The sequence below is a fragment of the Prunus mume genome, linkage group LG1 (genome assembly GCF_029339155.1).
Source record: "Prunus mume cultivar Tortuosa linkage group LG1, ASM2933915v1, whole genome shotgun sequence".
NCBI lineage: Eukaryota > Viridiplantae > Streptophyta > Magnoliopsida > Rosales > Rosaceae > Prunus > Prunus mume.
Genome location: NC_142698.1, coordinates 29,740,539 through 29,757,893, shown reverse-complemented (window position 1 = coordinate 29,757,893; position 17,355 = coordinate 29,740,539). Strand labels below are relative to the sequence as shown.

At 41.1% G+C, this 17,355-nt stretch overlaps 2 protein-coding genes, 1 long non-coding RNA gene and 1 pseudogene across 4 annotated transcripts; all 4 read left to right on the top strand.

Annotated features, from left to right (window-relative positions):
- The first annotated feature begins 92 nt into the window (after window positions 1-92).
- Window positions 93-4,672, top strand: LOC148921552 (MLO-like protein 1). 2 transcript variants are annotated; one of them, XM_089041520.1, is made up of 12 exons: window positions 93-471; window positions 576-715; window positions 1,405-1,521; window positions 1,657-1,800; window positions 2,141-2,215; window positions 2,331-2,419; window positions 2,833-2,882; window positions 3,271-3,311; window positions 3,632-3,841; window positions 3,943-4,010; window positions 4,106-4,166; window positions 4,271-4,672. In XM_089041520.1, exons 1-12 carry the CDS (start codon window positions 408-410, stop codon window positions 4,547-4,549), a joined length of 1,338 nt encoding a protein of 445 aa, XP_088897646.1. In that variant the 5' UTR covers window positions 93-407; the 3' UTR covers window positions 4,550-4,672. The 2 variants fall into 2 exon arrangements, with proteins under 2 accessions (XP_088897646.1, XP_088897652.1); XM_089041526.1 differs by lacking the exon at window positions 4,106-4,166 and having other exon boundaries at window positions 4,167-4,390.
- Window positions 4,673-5,544: 872 nt separating this feature from the next.
- LOC148921551 (MLO-like protein 1) lies at window positions 5,545-6,685 on the top strand. Its single transcript, XM_089041530.1, has 4 exons — window positions 5,545-5,800; window positions 5,900-5,967; window positions 6,064-6,124; window positions 6,232-6,685. Exons 1-4 carry the CDS (start codon window positions 5,570-5,572, stop codon window positions 6,322-6,324), a joined length of 453 nt encoding a protein of 150 aa, XP_088897656.1. The 5' UTR covers window positions 5,545-5,569; the 3' UTR covers window positions 6,325-6,685.
- A 427-nt stretch (window positions 6,686-7,112) lies between these two features.
- LOC148921550 (uncharacterized) lies at window positions 7,113-8,389 on the top strand. The gene is made up of 3 exons (XR_016123561.1): window positions 7,113-7,204; window positions 7,311-7,450; window positions 8,273-8,389. It is a non-coding gene; the product is annotated as an uncharacterized LOC148921550 (long non-coding RNA).
- A 7,850-nt stretch (window positions 8,390-16,239) lies between these two features.
- LOC148921549 (secreted RxLR effector protein 161 pseudogene) lies at window positions 16,240-16,758 on the top strand (annotated as a pseudogene).
- The last annotated feature ends 597 nt before the right edge of the window (window positions 16,759-17,355 follow it).

The following is a 17,355-nucleotide window of genomic DNA, read 5'->3' as shown; positions in this document are numbered from 1 at the left end:
GCAAGCGCAGTGAAACCCCCACGAAATGAGCAACATTGTCCTACATGTACAAAAAAGAAAAAGAAAAAGAAAATTTAGGAGCCTCCGCAATGTATATGGATGGAGTATATAGAGACCAAGAAACCAGTCAATATGTGTTTGGAAGGGACACAACAGAAACATAAGATAGACCATCTTGTTCATTCATGGCACAAGGAGAAACAACATTAGAGTACACGCCGACGTGGGTGGTGGCTGCGGTGTCTTGTGTCGTAGTGTTCATCTCTCTAGCTGTTGAGAGAATCCTTTACTACACTGACAAGGCATGCATATCCACATATATCTCAGTTCTCATCTCATCAGTCATGCATGCATGCATATATTTGTGTGTGTGAGAGAGATTAATTGATTTATAATCAGGTGTTTGCATGCAGCATCTGAAGAAAAAGACTCACGAACATGTGTTTGAGGCGTTGCATAAGATTAAACAAGGTCCTTCTTCCTCCATCCACTGATCAAATTGATCGATATTGAATATTTGAAGCTCCGTGGACATATTTATATATCACCGCCGGTGTATATTTAACATTGTGCAGAGTTGATTTTGGGGATTATAGCTCTGCTGCTGTCGGTGTTTCAAGATCGTTTAGGCAAAATCTGCATAACGGAAAAACAAGCCAGTCATTGGCTTCCTTGTAAGAAACAAGGTCCTCTCTCCAAGGGCGACTGTTCAGAGGTACTTCTGTATCATTAGTTTTTGTCTCTTTCTTTTCCATTTTAAATAATCTTTTCATATATATATATATATATATATATATTTATTGATATTATTTAACTTTAGTGACTTTTGCACTCCAAATTGAATATTCTATAAATTTGTTTGCACTCACAGGTACAATGGATGATTCCAACTAATTGAATCTTTTTTTTTTTTTTTTTTATGAGAACCTTTCCTATTGAGAGGGGCGATAATATACAAAACTCTTACACACAACACGGATGCTAAGACTTGAACCCAGAACCTTGCCTGGAAGAGCAATTACTTCAAACCACTACACTAGTGGTTTCGTTGCCAACTAATTGAATCTTAAAGGGTGACCTTGTAAAACAAATTACAAGAAGATAAACGATACATCAATGACATGTTTAGTTACTTGGATTGAGGGAACTAATAAGAAAAATGAGGGAACTTAGGAATAGGGGAGTAATGAATTGAAATTTGATCAAGTACCCCCTATTTGATCAATTTCCTCTTTTAAAGGTATTAACTGGATTACTAATTTCAAGTTGTTTAATGTCTTGAATGGATGGCCCTTGCTTCATTCTTGCACTTGAAATATCTTGCTGCCAAAGGGCGGTCACAGTACACACCCAAGAACTAGAAAATCTGATATATTTTCTCCTTCAATGTAATTTGTTTTCCAGGGGAAGGTCCCATTGCTAACTGCCACTGCTTGGCAGCATCTTCAGATGTTCATCTTTGTGCTAGCTACGGTGCATGCGACTTTCTCTATTCTGACCATTCTTTTTGCATGGGCAAGGGTAACTTTCTCATATTTTCTCACCTTTTGCTGTTCTTGTCAGTCTAATGGACTAATTCTGTATCTTGTCATGATTTTCTGTGCTTTCAAATTCTGTATCTTGTCATGATTTTCTGTGCTTTCAACATTGGAGTAGATTCGTGAATGGAAACAGTGGGAGGATTCTGTCGCAGACTATTTAGAAGAACGCAATGGTACAGTTTTCAGAAGTTCATCCACACACGCCCGTAATTTTATCAAGGATCATGGTGGAAACAAGTCAGCTTTTCTAAGTTGGTTGGTGAGTCATAACATCTTCGGCCGTCAAACTTTAAACTTCAATAAAGAACCTAAAAAACTCTTTATCAATCTCATCACAGGGCAATATGGCGGATGCTTCCTTTTTTCTTGTCTGTTTATCATTTAAGTATAGAATTCTTATAGTTTATGAGACTCTGACAAATGTGGATCATAATATCAAAATCTGATCAAACAAGCTAGTTTAAAGTATGCATTGTAAGGAACCTATCCTGATCAACAATTGATGTATCAAACGGTTGATGACAAATGCCCTCTCCAATGTCTACTAAGCAATGTTGCATATTTCTCTCCCCCATCTTATAGCGATCCTCTGTTTTCAGCTAGCATTTTTCAAGCAATTTTTTGGGTCTGTGACCAGAACGGATTATATGATGATGCGACTAGGCTTCATGCGTGTAAGTTATGTTAACCTTTAGATTTTATAACAGACCCTTTATTTAATTCAGACTCTTTTTTCCTCCCTTGCTATACACAATTCCTGCTTCAAAATTTATTGTAATTCTTCTGTAGGCCCATTTCAGTAGAGGTTCAAAGTATAATTTCTACAACTACATGATGCGTGTCCTTCAAGAAGATTTTAAGAGAGTTGTTGGAATAAGGTTAGTTACAAGTATCATGCTTTAATTTTCATTAGTTGCTTCTTTTTCGGAGTTAGCTCATCACTCTTTGAGGATGAGCAGCAACCTAGAGGTTGCATGTTTGAAACAGAAAACAATGTCCCTGCTAAAATGGGGATAAGTCCGAAACCCTGTGACGGCTGGAGCCTCATTGACAGGGCCATCCTTATTGCCTTACTCTTTCCCATCCATAACATAAAATAAATATCTTAAATTTTAAGGTTTAAACAAGCACATGAAACAGAGGCAATTTTTTTTAAAATTTAATTTTTTTATACTTTAACTAATTTCCTATTTAATTATAAGCCGTTGTCTAAATAAAAGATCAAATTGATATCTATGGAATCCGCCCTCTGTTAATAAATTACACTAATACTTTTAAATGTCATTTGCAGTTGGCATCTTTGGTTCTTTTTGGTCATCTTCTTGTTGCTGAATGTCTGGGGTAAGCTTTTACATTTTGGTTTAAATTTTGGGTTTGTAATGACTACACTGTTATTTTTCTTTCTTAGTAAAATTTTGGGTTGCACTGTCAGCTACCATGTTTAGAATGGAATTGAATACATTGATAAGGAAATTGTACAACTCATTTGCTTTCCATAAGATGCTCGATCTTTGGGGCATGAAAGTGAGATTGATAGTTTATGGTAGAGGTCTTGAGTCCTTAATCACTTGATGCATCAACCAAGGCAAAGTGAGATTGGTGTTTTATTGACAAGAATCAGAAGTTATTGGATTTGGAGCTTAAAATATCCACCATAACGACATGCCATAATCTTCATCTGCATTTTTGACCTGCTCCATGAAGATCATTATCAACACTTTTCATGCAGGTTGGCATGCCTATTTCTGGATGTCATTCATCCCTCTCATTGTAAGTTTTCCAAATCTATAGTTCTAATGCAGTAATGATTTTGTCTTTATCACAGTTTTGGATATTATAACATGACTTGCATGCAATATGTATGACTATCACTGCAATGTGATACAAGCGTGCTATATGCTTAACAAGCGTGCTCTAAACTTAATAAGTATAGATGATGTTTGTATGTCGAGAAATATCTAGTGGAGCATGAATTACACATTAGCAGAATGCTTTTATCTTTTGTTTATTTGACCTAAGAATCTCATAATTACAAAAGGGAACCTTATAGGATAGGGTACTCAATATTTATGCTGATTTCTTTCCTACAGCTTTTACTTGCTGTTGGCACTAAGTTGGAGCATGTAATTACGCAATTGGCTCATGAGGTTGCAGAGAGATACAATGCAATTGAAGGGGACTTGGTTGTTCAACCTTCAGATGATCACTTTTGGTTCAAGAGGCCAGATCTGCTTCTCTTTTTGATTCATATCATCTTGTTCCAAAATTCTTTACAACTGGCATTTTTCTTCTGGACATTGGTACGACTATGACCTAAACATTACCTAGTAGTGACTTTTTATCCGGATCAATTTAGTCGCGGTACATTTCTATCATAATTGGTGGATTAAATGTGTTGCAGTTTCAATATAAATTTCATTCCTGCATGATGGGGAAAGTTGATTATATCATCCCAAGACTTGTTATCGGGTAAAACCTATTTATTTATTTAAGGATAGTTTCATAAATCTGATATGTTATTTATTTTTTAATCTTGTTCTTATTCTGCATGCCTATGCAAACAGAGCATTCATTCAGTTCCTCTGCAGTTACAGCACCTTACCATTGTACACAATTGTCACACAGGTGAGGTGCAGGATTATAAAGAATTACTGCAATTGCATTCCCTGTTTGTTATGCTTCCTTTTGAAGATTTTAGACTCAGATATTTTTGGTTACTTGAAATGAAGATGGGAACTCACATGAAGCCGGCAATATTTGAAATCAATACAAGTAGTAGAATTGCTAAGTGGACTCGGGAGGCAAAAAGGAAAAAGTCGTGGAGAGAAACTGCTAGTGGTTCTAGCCAAGTAGATCCCGATCAGGCTTCGGTGGCAGTTCAATTGGCTGAAGTACGACATAATGAGTCTGCAGGAGAAATTGCATCTGAATTGCCACTGAGAAATGATTATGAAAGTTTTCATTTTGTGGTCCCTTTTGAAACCTCACCCTCGCATTCAAACACGTAGTGATAGATAGATAATAGTAAAACTTCATTTAAATGAAGTTCGTGTTATAAAAAATATAGTTTTCCGTTTCCGTAAGCTAAATACAAAACATTTATATTATATTTAAAATGACAGAAATTAATATTCTAGAATTTGTAAAGTTTCTTGTTTGAGTGACGGATTTAAAACATGGAATTTAATCTTTATTTGTAAAGTTATCATTTGTAAAAACTCAATATCTCTTGGGATTTTAGAAATGACGACTTTTCGATAGAACTAGCAAAAGGTGCCCGCGCGATGCTGTGGGTTTTAAAATTGCCTGAAATGTGTACAAAGCGATGAAAATAGACAGGGAACATCTCGACTACCCAACTGCCAAAACACTCAAAAGAATTTACCAACATGTTCAAATATTGTAATCATCTAAACCTATCATTACAACAACAAATTAACACCAACCAATTGTCAATTGATGCCATTAGCTAATTGGTTTTGGGGTGGAACCTCAACTTTTTTCAACATATCATAATTACAAAAAGATAAAACCATTGATATGATTCTCTATGTAATTTCTCAACTATAAATGAATGTCATTAATAAGTGTTTTACCTAAGTGATCATTGAGCCTTACTTGTCTTTTAGTTTCAACATTAACACACACACACACACACATGCACATATCAAATGAAGAAAGTCACATCACTCCTTATAAGTGATGGGGAAGAGTAGTTAAACTAGTTTTCACATGAAGGAAAACCAGAACGCTTCAGAAAGTCATTCTTGGCACTTTCTGTTAATTTGGGTTACAGAGCATGAGACAGGGAAGACATGGTAAAGGCTATTATTGGTGGTTTGACACATCTGATCGTATCTGTTTTAGCATATGCTCATTCTTCGTAGTAGTGATGTATAACTGAAGCCACTTGATGCATGAGGTCTATTTTTGCTCATTTGTCTTGTCTTCCAGTCATCCAAAATTTTGTGCGTTTTCTCCACAAATATGTAGAACCAAGGAACCTAAAGATAGGGAACTTAATATTTATGGTGATTTCTTTCCTACAGCTATTACTTGCTGTTGGCACTAAGTTGGAGCATGTTATTACTCAATTGGCCAATGAGGTTGCTGAGAAGCACGTTGCAATCGAAGGGGACTTGGTTGTTCAACCTTCAGATGATCAGTTTTGGTTCCACAGGCCCAGACTGATTCTCTTCCTGATACATATCATCTTGTTCCAAAATTCTTTTCAACTGGCATATTTCTTCTGGTTATGGGTGAGAATGGATTCTAAAAATTGCCCACTAATTAATTTTTAATCCATATCAAAATGGTAATGGTAGATTTATGATATTTGGTGGCTCAATCTCTTGCAGTATCAATATTCATTTGATTCCTGCATAATGGGGAAAGTCGGTTATATTATCCCAAGACTCATTATTGGGTAAAATCATGTTCATATGTGTGTCCCAACACAGTTTCATAAATCTGATATGTACCTTTTTCCCTTTTCTTCCTGAATGCCAATATCCATTCTCAGAGCATTCATTCAGTTCGTCTGCAGTTACAGTACCTTCCCGCTGTACGCAATTGTCACACAGGTAAGGTTTGCAGGATTAAATAGAACTGCTGCAATTGCATTCCTTTTCTTGTTATCCTTTTCCAGATTTTAGAATGAGATTTCTATCTTTTGGTTGTAATGATGAAGATGGGAAGTTCATTCAAGAAGGCTATATTTGAAGAACATATACAAGAGGGCCTTATTGGATGGGCTCGATCAGCGAAAAGGACAAGCCGTTGAGACGTGTAGATCCCAAAGAGGCTTGTGTGACAGTTAATGAGTCGTCAGTGGAAGTTGGCACCACAGGAGAAATTGAGCCTGAACTGCCACTGAGGTCACCAAAATGAAAAATCTCAACGTCTCACTCAACCCCAAAGTGATAAATTAAGCAGCAAAACTTCAACAGAAGGAAGTTCAGCCATTTGATGTACATGCAGAAAGTGGAAGGAAACCTCGAGAAGATCACTTGTTCCACGTAGTTTTGAAGATTCATCTTCTTTTTGCTTGTAATATTTTTCATCCAGATGCCAACTTTATATATTCACATATAATCAGAAACTATTAGAAGTATTCTATTGCTGAATACATGTCAGCAAGTCAACCCTATTCCTTGTTTCCACCTCCTAAATTCCTAATTTAAGACCAATTTGGACATAGCAAGCGCAGTGAAACCCCCAAAAAATGAGCAACATTGTCCTACATGTACAAAAAAGAAAAAGAAAAAGAAAATTAAGGAGTCTCCGCAATGTATATGGATGGAGTATATAGGGACCAAGAAACCAGTTAATATGTGTTTGGAATAGACACAACAGAAACATAAGATAGATCATCTTGTTCATTCATGGCAGAAGGAGAAACAACGTTAGAGTACACGCCGACATGGGTGGTGGCTGCAGTGTTCATCTCTCTAGCTGTTGAGAGAATCCTTTACTACACTGACAAGGCACATGCATATCCACATACATATATCTGAGTTCTCATCTCATCAGTCATGCATGCATGCATATATTTGTGTGTGTGAGAGAGAGATTAATTGATTTATAATCACTTGTTTGCATGCAGTATCTCAAGAAAAAGACCCACGAAAACGTGTTTGAGGCGTTGCATAAGATTAAACAAGGTCCTCCTCCTCCCTCCACTGATATCAAATTGATCGATATTGAATATTTGAAGTTCCATAGACATATGTATTTATATATCACCGCCGGTGTGTATATATTGTGCAGAGTTGGTTTTGGGGATTATAGCACTGCTGCTGTCGGTGTTTGAAGATCGTTTAGGCAAAATCTGCATAACGGAGAAACAGGCCAGTCATTGGCTGCCTTGTAAGAAACGAGGTCCTCTCTCCAAGGGCGACTGTTCAGAGGTACTTCTTTATCATTAATTTTTGTGTCTTTCTTTGCCTTTTAAATAAACTTTTCATATATATATATATTTTATATATATATATTTATTGATACCTTTTTAATATTGTCTTTCTAAAAGTATATATTTTTATATAGTTTTATTTGTAAGTTTATGGTTTAGTACATGGATTTTTATCTTACCATATCAAAGGGAGCTTCATTACTCAATAATTATTCAACACTAGTGACTTTTGCACACTCCAAACTGAATTCTATAAATTCTTTTACACTCACAGGTACAATGAATGATTCCAACTAAAAGAGGAGTGTTGTCATTTTTCTAGATACAAAGAGTAGTGTTAAAACTACTATCTTTAAGATAGAATTGAATCTTAAAGGCCTTGTAAATCGAATTACAAGAAGATAAACAATACATCAATGACATGTTTAGTTAATTGGAATGAAGGAACTAATAAGGAATTAGGGAACTTAAGAATGGGGGATTAACAAATTGAAATTTGATCAACTACCCCCTATAGTTGATCAATTTCCTCGTTTGACGGTATTGGAATACTAATTTTAAGGTGGCACACATAAATTTTTTTATTTCTTGTGTGTTAGTAAACCGGGGGGTGTTTATATGTGCTTCAAGTTGTTCTCAAAGAATTTTGGGATTTCATTACATCACAGGGTAGTACATATTCAATCAAGTGGTATAGTCTTGAATGGATGGCCCTTGCTTCATTCTTGCACTTGAAATATCGTGCTGCCAACGGGTGGTCACACACCCAAGAACCAGGGAATCTGATATATTTTCTCCTTTAATCTAATTTGTTTTCCAGGGAAAGGTCCCATTGCTAACCGCCACTGCTTGGCAGCATCTTCAGTTGTTCATCTTTGTGCTAGCTACCGTGCATGCGACTTTCTCTATCCTAACCATTCTTTTTGCAAGGGCAAGGGTAACTTTCTTATATTTATTACCTTTTGCTGTTCTTGTCTGTCTAATTGACTAATTATATCTATACTGTCATGATTTTCTGTGCTTTCAAATTCTTTACTTTTCTTTTTTCCTTTTTTACATTTGCCTTTTCATGTTTTCATTATTGAAGTAGATTCGTGAATGGAAACATTGGGAGGATTCTGTCGCAAATGAGTACTATACAGAAGAAGGCAATGTTACATTTTTCATGAGTTCATATCATTATCAAGTGCCAATTCTAAGCTTTTCTTTCATAGCCAACTTGTAATTGCTTCATCAGTGCTTTTTCCTATTATGTGTGCAGTTCGGAGAAGGCAATCAACACGCCCGTCTTTTTATCCGGGTTCGTGGTGGAAACAATCCAGCTTTTCTAAGTTGGTTGGTGAGTCATAACATCTTTGGCCATCAAACTTTAAAACTCAACTAAAACACTCTTGAAGTACTTTATCAATCTCATCGCAGGGCAATATGACAGATGTGCTTCCTTTTCTTTGTTTTGTTTATCATGTAGTCATATTAGTATAGAATTCTTATATAGTTTCTTAGACTTTGACAAAAGTGGATCATAATATCAAAATCTGATGAGTTAGAGACCAAACTATAGTATGCATTGTAAGGAACCTTTCCTGATCAATAATTGATGTATCAAACAGCTGATGAAAAATCCCTTTCTATCCAATGTCTAATAAGCAATGTTGCATATCCAATGTCTTATAGAGATCCTCCTTTTTTCAGCTGGCATTTTTCAAGCAATTCTTCGGGTCTGTGACAAAAGCAGATTATAAGATGGTGAGGCTAGGCTTCATTGATATAAGTTTTGTTAACTTTTAGATTTTCTATCATACCTTTTATTTAATTCTGACTCTTCTTTCCTCCCTTGCAATACACAATTCCAGTTTCAAGATTTAAGGTAATTCTTCTGTAGGACCATTTATGCAGAGGTTCAAAATTTAATTTCTACAATTACATGATCCGTGTCCTTGAAGCAGATTTTAAGAGAGTCGTTGGAATAATGTTAGTTACAAGTTAAGATTACATCAAGCCCTTAATTTTCATTAGTTGCTTCTATTTCGTAGTTAGCTCACCACCTCACTCTTTGCGGATGAGTCACAAGAGGTTGCATGTTTGAAACAAAAGACAGTGTCTCTGCTAAAATGGGGATAAGTCCAAAACCCTGTGACGGCTGGAGCCTCATTGGCAGGGCCGCCCTTACTGCCTTACTCTTCCCCATCCATCACATAAAATTTCATTAAGCACAGGCATAGAAAGCCTATACTTTCAACTAATTTCCTATTTAATTATAAGCCATTGCTTTAATGAAATCTCAAAATGATGTTCATGGAATGTTCCCTCTGTTAATAAATCACACTACTACTTTGAATCTGTCATTTGCAGTTGGTATCTTTGGTTCTATGTGGTCATCCCCTTGTTGCTAAATGTCTGGGGTAAGCTTTTACATTTTGGTTTAAATTCTGGGTTCATAATGACTACACTGTTTGTTTACACCATAATTAACCAAGCGTGCCTAGCACCAAAGTGACTAACACCAAGGCAGACATGCCTTCCTCTCTACCAAAGGGATATGCTCTTCCGAAGGGACAACCACCTGCCGAAGCTCCGAACTGCCAAACCTAAACACAGGAGACACGTGTCATCCTCACAGCAACCTGCACAAAGTCCCACATCGGAACTTTGTGCAAACCTCCTCCTTTTACTTCTCTATAAATAGGGAACAGTAACCAAGAAAAGGGGTAAGAACTTCTCTCTCACTATTATTGTTACTTTGCAAAAGTCACTACCCCTAGCTGACTCAAGCATCGGAGAGCCTTCGGCCGACACCACACCGTGTCAAGCTTAACGACTGCTTCTCTGTTTTGTCTTTTGCAAGCTAGCCCTTTATCGAAGGCCCAAGCCCTTCTCTTGCTAAAGACAAACCCCTATCTCTAAGTTGACCCTCTCCGAAAAAGAGCATTATGACTTAGCGCCTGTGGAATTTGATACTTAAACCCATTTTCTCTACCCCGATTGGCTCCTTCACCTATCCGCCCTGTCGCCTCTTCTTCACTCCACACTCCGCTATGCCTCATCGAAGATAGCCACGATGCCCAGTACCCCCAGGAAGGTACCTCCCGGAGGGGACCTTCGGAGGTCAATCTCGGTGAGGTGGAGCTCCTCCGCCTTGGTGTCATCAAGATGTCCGAGAAGTGTGACCATCTTCTTTCTAGAAACGTTGAGTGGAGCATGACTACAGACTGCGTAATCGGGAAAGGAACCAAGCCCGGGCTCCCAGCGTAGCCTTACCCAGGAACTGGCGCACACAGCCAAACCAGCCGAGCATTCCCACCATAGTCCCCCAATCCACCTAGGCCCAAAGAAGGTAAAGGCCCCCTCCATCCGAGACAACCAAGTTACGGCTTTTCCATATCTCCTGCCGAGGAACCGGCCTCATGAACCAACGAAGGTCTACAGGGATTGCAGGGGACCGGATCTTGGACCGTCGACGGGACCCCTTCTTATCCTCGTTAATCTCCAAGACCCAAAGGTGACACACCTAGGCCCCCCACCAAAGCCAACCCATGTGCCTGCAGGAGAGGGTATGGGAGACTCGGATGACTGGGGCATGATTACTCAGAGGAGCACGAGTCTTATCACACCGAGGATTTGGTGGACTGACCATATCTAGCCCCTGGCCACCCACACACAGGACCTCCAAGGCCTCGAGACTCTCCCTCATGCCGACCCGGCCATGAGACTTCTCTTGAGAAGGTCCGGCGCTGGAGAGTGAGCAACAATACAACCACCAACCCCTGCAGGCAAAGCCACGACTGGGCCATTTACGAACACATCCTAATTACCACTAGGAGAAGGAAATCCAGCCCCTCGCCGCCTTTTACAGCGACACAGGCGATCCCTCACCCACATACATTCTTTCCAGGTTTGCCTGGGATGCAAAGGCTTAACCGCGAAGGCATGTGCCTCATTTTCCCATCCACTCGGTGGAGCGGCCTGAATTAGTTCTCTGGTGAGCCCCGCACCATCAACACGTTTGTGATGCGAAGCAAGCCTTCCGGACCATTTCATGATCCAGGTGATCGCCTCTACTCCGCGGACTACTTGTACATGCTTAGGTAGGGTGAGGATGAGCCCTTCGGGAGTATGCAGCCGAGTTCACCACGAGTACTCCTACGCCCAGAGACCGATGATCGTCTGCCTTTGGTGTTTTCAAGAGTGGCCTCAGAGTCCAACTTTGGTACCTAGTGCACAGCAACCCTTGGAACACATATGCTGAACTAATGAAGGAGCATCGATTCATGCCAAGGTGAGTACTTCAACTCCAAGCGTGGCTCGGCCACCCGGCACATCATCCTTTCACGATCCCTACCTTTTTCAACACCCAACTCAGCCCCACCTCAACATTCTATCTCTCCATCTTGGCTACAGCGGTCAGTTCTGTACTTATCCGGACAAAGGACTGAGCACCTAGTGCATTACGTCGACAAAGCGTTACAAGACGCAGAGGTTCGCGGACATTGAGAAACGGCATTTGCCTGGTGGTTTCAGCTCGGCGCCTTAGGCCATACTTTCAAGCTCATACCATTCATGTCTTAACCAACCAACCACTCAGGCAAGTGTTGCAGAAGCCGGAGACTTCCGGGAGGTTAGTCAAGTGGGCCATTGAACTTGGCAAATTTGATATCCACTACAAACCCCGCCCAGCCACAAAGGGCCAAGCCGTGGCTGACTTTATATCTGAATTCACTGAACCCCATGCCGTGGCGGTCCACAGTTACGATGGAGCCTACTCTACCTTGAGCCAAGTCCACGTCGCGCGGACCCTAGACTCGACTCACCCTTATGGACCTTGTATGTGGATGACTCTTCCAACGCCGGGATGCGGGCTGACCTTATTCTCATCACTACGGACGAGGTTGTCCTTGAGTACGCCCTCCGTTTCCAATTCCATGCCTCCAACAATGAGGCCGAATACGAAGCACTCTTAGCTGGCCTTCGGTTAGCCAAAGAGATGGGCGCTAGGCAAATTCAGATTTTCAGCGACTCACAGCTCGTTGTCCACCAAGTCAACCAGGACTTCACCGCCAAGGACGTGTCCATAACGGCCTACCTCCAACATACCCGCCATTTGATTACAACCTTCAATGCTTATCTCATAAGCCAGGTGCCGCGATCGGAGAACAGTCATGCCGATGCCCTAGCTAGATTAGCCTCAGCCATAGAGCAGGGTATTGGCCGCAATATCCACATGGAAATCTTGGATCAGCCAAGCACAAGGGCACCACTCATCTGCCCCATCGATCGCAGCCCAACATGGATGGACCCCATCCTCCAATTTTTGCAGAACTAGATGCTACTGCTGACCCTCGAAGCGCGGCGTGTCGCTTATCGCTCTGCGATACTTGATCATTAATGGCTCTGTCAGACAGCGCGGATTTAGCTTACCCTACCTTCGGTGCTCGACCCGGAGGAAGGTCACTATGTCCTCCAGAAATCCACGAAGGCATCTGTGGTAATCATTCGGGCGTCCGCTCACTAGCGCACAAGGCCATTAGGCAAGGATACTTCTGGCCTTCATTTCACGTTAATGCCCATACTTTCACCTAGAGGTGCGACAAGTGTTAGTGGTTTGCCAATATCCCTTAACTCCCAGCTGAACCTTTAACAGCCATGGTCAGTCCTTGGCCATTCGCCTAATGGGGACTTGACCTCATTGGACTTATGCCCTAGGGTAAGGGCTAGGTCAAGTACGCAGTCGTGGCCGTCGACTACTTCACTAAGTGGGCTGAAGCTGAGGCCCTCACCACCATCACTGCGGCTCGCATTGAGACGCGTTCGTCTGGCAAAATATCGTGTGCCGCCGGCATCCCCAACGCCATCGTCACGAACAACGGCCGGCAATTCGACAACGCAAAATTTAAGCAATTTTGTTCCAACCTCAAGATTAAACTTTGCTTCACTTCCCCAGCCCATCCTCAGTCCAATGGCCAAGTCGAAGCCGTGAACAAAATTATCAAGAAGACCCTGAAGACCAAGCTTGACAAAGCCAATGGGTTGCTGGCCAGAGCTACTCATAGAAGTTCTTTAGGCCTACCGCACCACCTTCCGTACCTCAACAGGAGAAACACCGTTCTCTCTTTCCTTTGGTACCGAAGCCGTGGCACCAGTGGAGATTGGCCAGCCCACATACCGAACCTCCACTTTTGAGGCCGAGGCAAATAACGAGCAGTTGGCCTCAACCTCGATTTCATTGACGAGCTTCGTGACCGGTCTAACATGCGCAACGTCACTTACAAGCAGCGTATTGCCTAGTACTACAACTCCAGTCAAACCCCGAGGTTTTACAGGGGACTGGGTCATGTGCAAGGTTTCCACTGGCCACTAAGAATCCTAATAAAGGTACCTTGGGCCCTACGTGGGAAGGTCCATATGAGATCACCAAGGTTAGCCGGCCCAGGGCTTATCAGCTTTGGGATCCCAAGGGCAAAACCTTGCCTCATCCTTGGAACGCTGCCCATCTCAAGTACTACTACAAGTAGACATACCTAGACCCTAGGACATTATGTTTTCTTGTACTTCGGTATTGAGCCTTGACTCACACCTACCATTGTACTTTCTGCCCTTCAGGCACTCATCTAATAGAAGCACCCAATTGGGCCCTATTTCTACTCATTCACACTTCGAAAGTTGGCAGAATGCATAAAGCAAAAAGATACCAGGCTATCATAAAAATCAAAGCAACCCTGCCTTAGGGCAGGCAATATCCATACATGTCAATGACCGCATCATAACAAAAATATACACAAGCGCTCGGGCATCGGCATGGTGGTCCGCCTCCTCCTCGGCGGTGTCCGGGATCCACGGCCGACTCCCTTCGCCGCATCGGCACCTCCCTCGTCTCGGCCTCGGAAGGACTCGTGGCCTCGCGACGGAGTAGCCGCAAACAATGACTCCCACCGGAAGGAATGGGAGGGGAACACCACCGGTGTCGGTTTATATCCAACTCGGATTAAACCTCGCAATTAGTTTCTCCCACCCATCGCTCCTCGACCATTGCGTCCCAAGACAACGCTCTTGAACTTGTCAGCCACGATACTATTCCACACCTCGCACGAGCGAGCGACAACAAATATTTCATGTTGATCATTGATGACTACACAAGGATGATTTGGGTCTATTTCTTAAGAAACAAATATGAGGCCTTCAATTGTTTCAAGAAATTTAAATCCATGACTGAGTTGCAATCTGGACACAAGGTGAAATGCTTGAGGAGTGACAGAGGTGGAGAATTTCTATCTTCTGAGTTCATACGGTTTTGTGAAGATCATGGCATTCAAAGGCAGCTCACAATGGCCTACACTCCTCAGTAAAATGAAGTGGTAGAAAGGAAGAACATAACAGTGGTTGAAATGGCCAGGGCTATGCTACATGAGAAGGAAATACCCTATTTCCTTTGGGCAGAAGTTGTTCACATAGCTATGTACATTCTAAACAGATGCCTTACTAAGGCTTTGAACAATGTCACACCTTTTGAGGCTTATAGTGGAAGAAAGTCGAGCATTGCTCATCTAAAAGTCTTTGGCTCCTTATGTTATGTTCATGTGCCTAATGAACTAAGGCATAAACTCGAGCCTAAGAGTGTGAAGGGAGTGTTTGTAGGATATGCAACCTGTGAGAAAGGCTATAGGATCTATGATCTAATCTCCGAGAAGCTCACTCTATCAAGGGATATTATCTTCGATGAAGAGAAATCTTGGAACTGGTCAGAGCACTCAAATGAAGAAGTGGCATCATTTAGAAATGGATTCAAAATGAGCCTAGTTGTGATATGGAAGATGAAGGTGAAAATGCTACCCTGTCTCCTCAGACACAAACTCAACAAGAAAGAGGTCCAATGCTATCTCAAACTCATTCTCAGCACAGGTCAAGTGACATAAGCAATGAAGAGATGAACACTCAAGCTTATGATCACTCACCATTGAAGTGGAGAAGGTTAGATGATGTGCTTGCACAGTGCAATCTCTGCATCATTGAACCAGAAAAATATGCAGAGGCAGCTCAAGATAAGTCATAGCTAAAGGTTATGGAAGATGAACTCCAAATGATTGAGAAAAATGGTACTTGGGAATTGGTTGACAGACCAACTGAGAAACCAGTTATTGGAGTCAAGTGGGTTTACAAAACCAAGCTAAACTTGGATGATTCAGTTCAAAAGAACAAGGCAAGGTTAGTTGCCAAAGGGTATGCTCAGAAACCTGAACTGGATTACAATGAAACCTATGCTCTTGTGGCTAGATTGGACACCATTAGAACTCTCATTGCCCTGGCTGCTCAGAATGAGTGGAAGCTATATCAGCTTGATGTAAAATCAGCTTTCCTAAATTGTGTATTGCAAGAAGAGGTCTATATAGACCAACCAGAGGGTTATGTGATCAAAGGCAAGGAAGATAAAAGTGTATAGGCTGCACAAAGCTCTTTGTGGTTTGAAACAAGAACCTAGAGCTTGGTATGGAGAGATAGACACTTATTTCACGCAATGTGGTTTTGAGAAAAGCCTAAGTGAAGCTACCTTGTATACCAAGACAAGGGGAGATAGAGATATTCTAATTGTCTCTATTTATGTTGATGACATTATGTACACAGGGAGCTGCAAGGAATTGTTAGATGAATTCAAGGAAGAGATGATGATGAAATATGAGATGACAGATTTGGGCCTTCTACATAATTTTCTTGGCATGAGAGTGGTTCAAACAAACTCAAGCATATTCATCCACCAAAAGGAATATGCAAGCTCTCTATTGAATAAGTTTGGTTTAAATGAGTGCTGGTTTAAATGAGTGCAAGACTGTGACCACACCCCTTGCAACAACTGAAAAGCTAACTAAAGATGATGGAAGTGGAGCAACAAATGAGGAGAAATATAGAAGCATTGTGGGTAGTCTCTTGTACCTAATTGCTACTAGACCAGATATTATGTATACCTCCAGCCTGCTTGCCAGATTCATGCACTGCCCTACAAGTAAGCACTATGGAACTGCCAAACGAGTGTTGAGGTACATCAAGGGGACTCTAGACTATGGTCTAGAATATGTGAAAGGAAAAAATGCAATGCTAATTGGTTTCTGTGACAGTGACTGGGGTGGATCAATTGAAGACAGTAAGAGCACATCTGGATATGCATTCTCCTTTGGCAGTGGTGTCTTCTCTTGGGCTTTAGTCAAGCAAAACTGTGTTACATTGTCTACTGTAGAGGCAGAGTACATCGCTGCATCGAAGCTACTGCACAGGCCATTTGGATTAGATTTGTGTTCGAAGACTTTGGAGAACTTCAGATGAAGCAACTCCATTGCAGTGTGACAATACACCTGCAATTGCCATCACTTAAAATCCTGTGTTTCATCAGAAGACAAAGTGTATTAATCGAAGATATCACTTCATCAAAGATGCATTTTAAGAAGGCATCATTGACTTGGTGTGATGTCCTACTAAGGAACAACTAGCAAACATTTTTACCAAACCGTTGGCTAAGGATCAGTTCAATTACCTCAGGAGTATGCTTGGAGTTGTTAAGGCCCAAAAAATCCACGGTTTGACCCAAATGAATCACCGGCCCAGCGCAATGCCTTATTAAGAAAAGACCCAATTTGAAGCGCGCAAAAGTTCGTTATTCACATTCGCACGAGTCATGATCCACGTGCCATGCCAAATAAATATGCAATTCGTCATGCTAAAAATTGAAATGAGCCTATAAAAGGCACTGGCTCTACAAGCCCATGAAAAATTGAACTTCATGTCCCTTTTTAGGGACGATAAAATTAAAGCATGGCAAGTAGGAAATCATTATTTCACACCCAACCACGCTACAAGCCTAAGTGGGCCCAAGCCACTCAAATGCTCTGGGCTTGCTTGAGTGGGTTGTGGTATGGATGGTAA

Bases quoted from the DNA above. Each gene is read 5' to 3' on its own strand.
- LOC148921551 (XM_089041530.1), top strand. From the start codon at position 5,570: ATGGTGATTTCTTTCCTACAGCTATTACTTGCTGTTGGCACTAAGTTG. The intron at 5,968-6,063 runs GTAAAATCATGT...ATCCATTCTCAG, and splicing joins ATCCCAAGACTCATTATTGG to AGCATTCATTCAGTTCGTCT. The intron at 6,125-6,231 runs GTAAGGTTTGCA...GTAATGATGAAG, and splicing joins TGTACGCAATTGTCACACAG to ATGGGAAGTTCATTCAAGAA.
- LOC148921552 (XM_089041520.1), top strand. From the start codon at position 408: ATGCAGCATCTGAAGAAAAAGACTCACGAACATGTGTTTGAGGCGTTG. The intron at 2,420-2,832 runs GTTAGTTACAAG...TGTCATTTGCAG, and splicing joins AAGAGAGTTGTTGGAATAAG to TTGGCATCTTTGGTTCTTTT. The intron at 3,842-3,942 runs GTACGACTATGA...AATGTGTTGCAG, and splicing joins CATTTTTCTTCTGGACATTG to TTTCAATATAAATTTCATTC.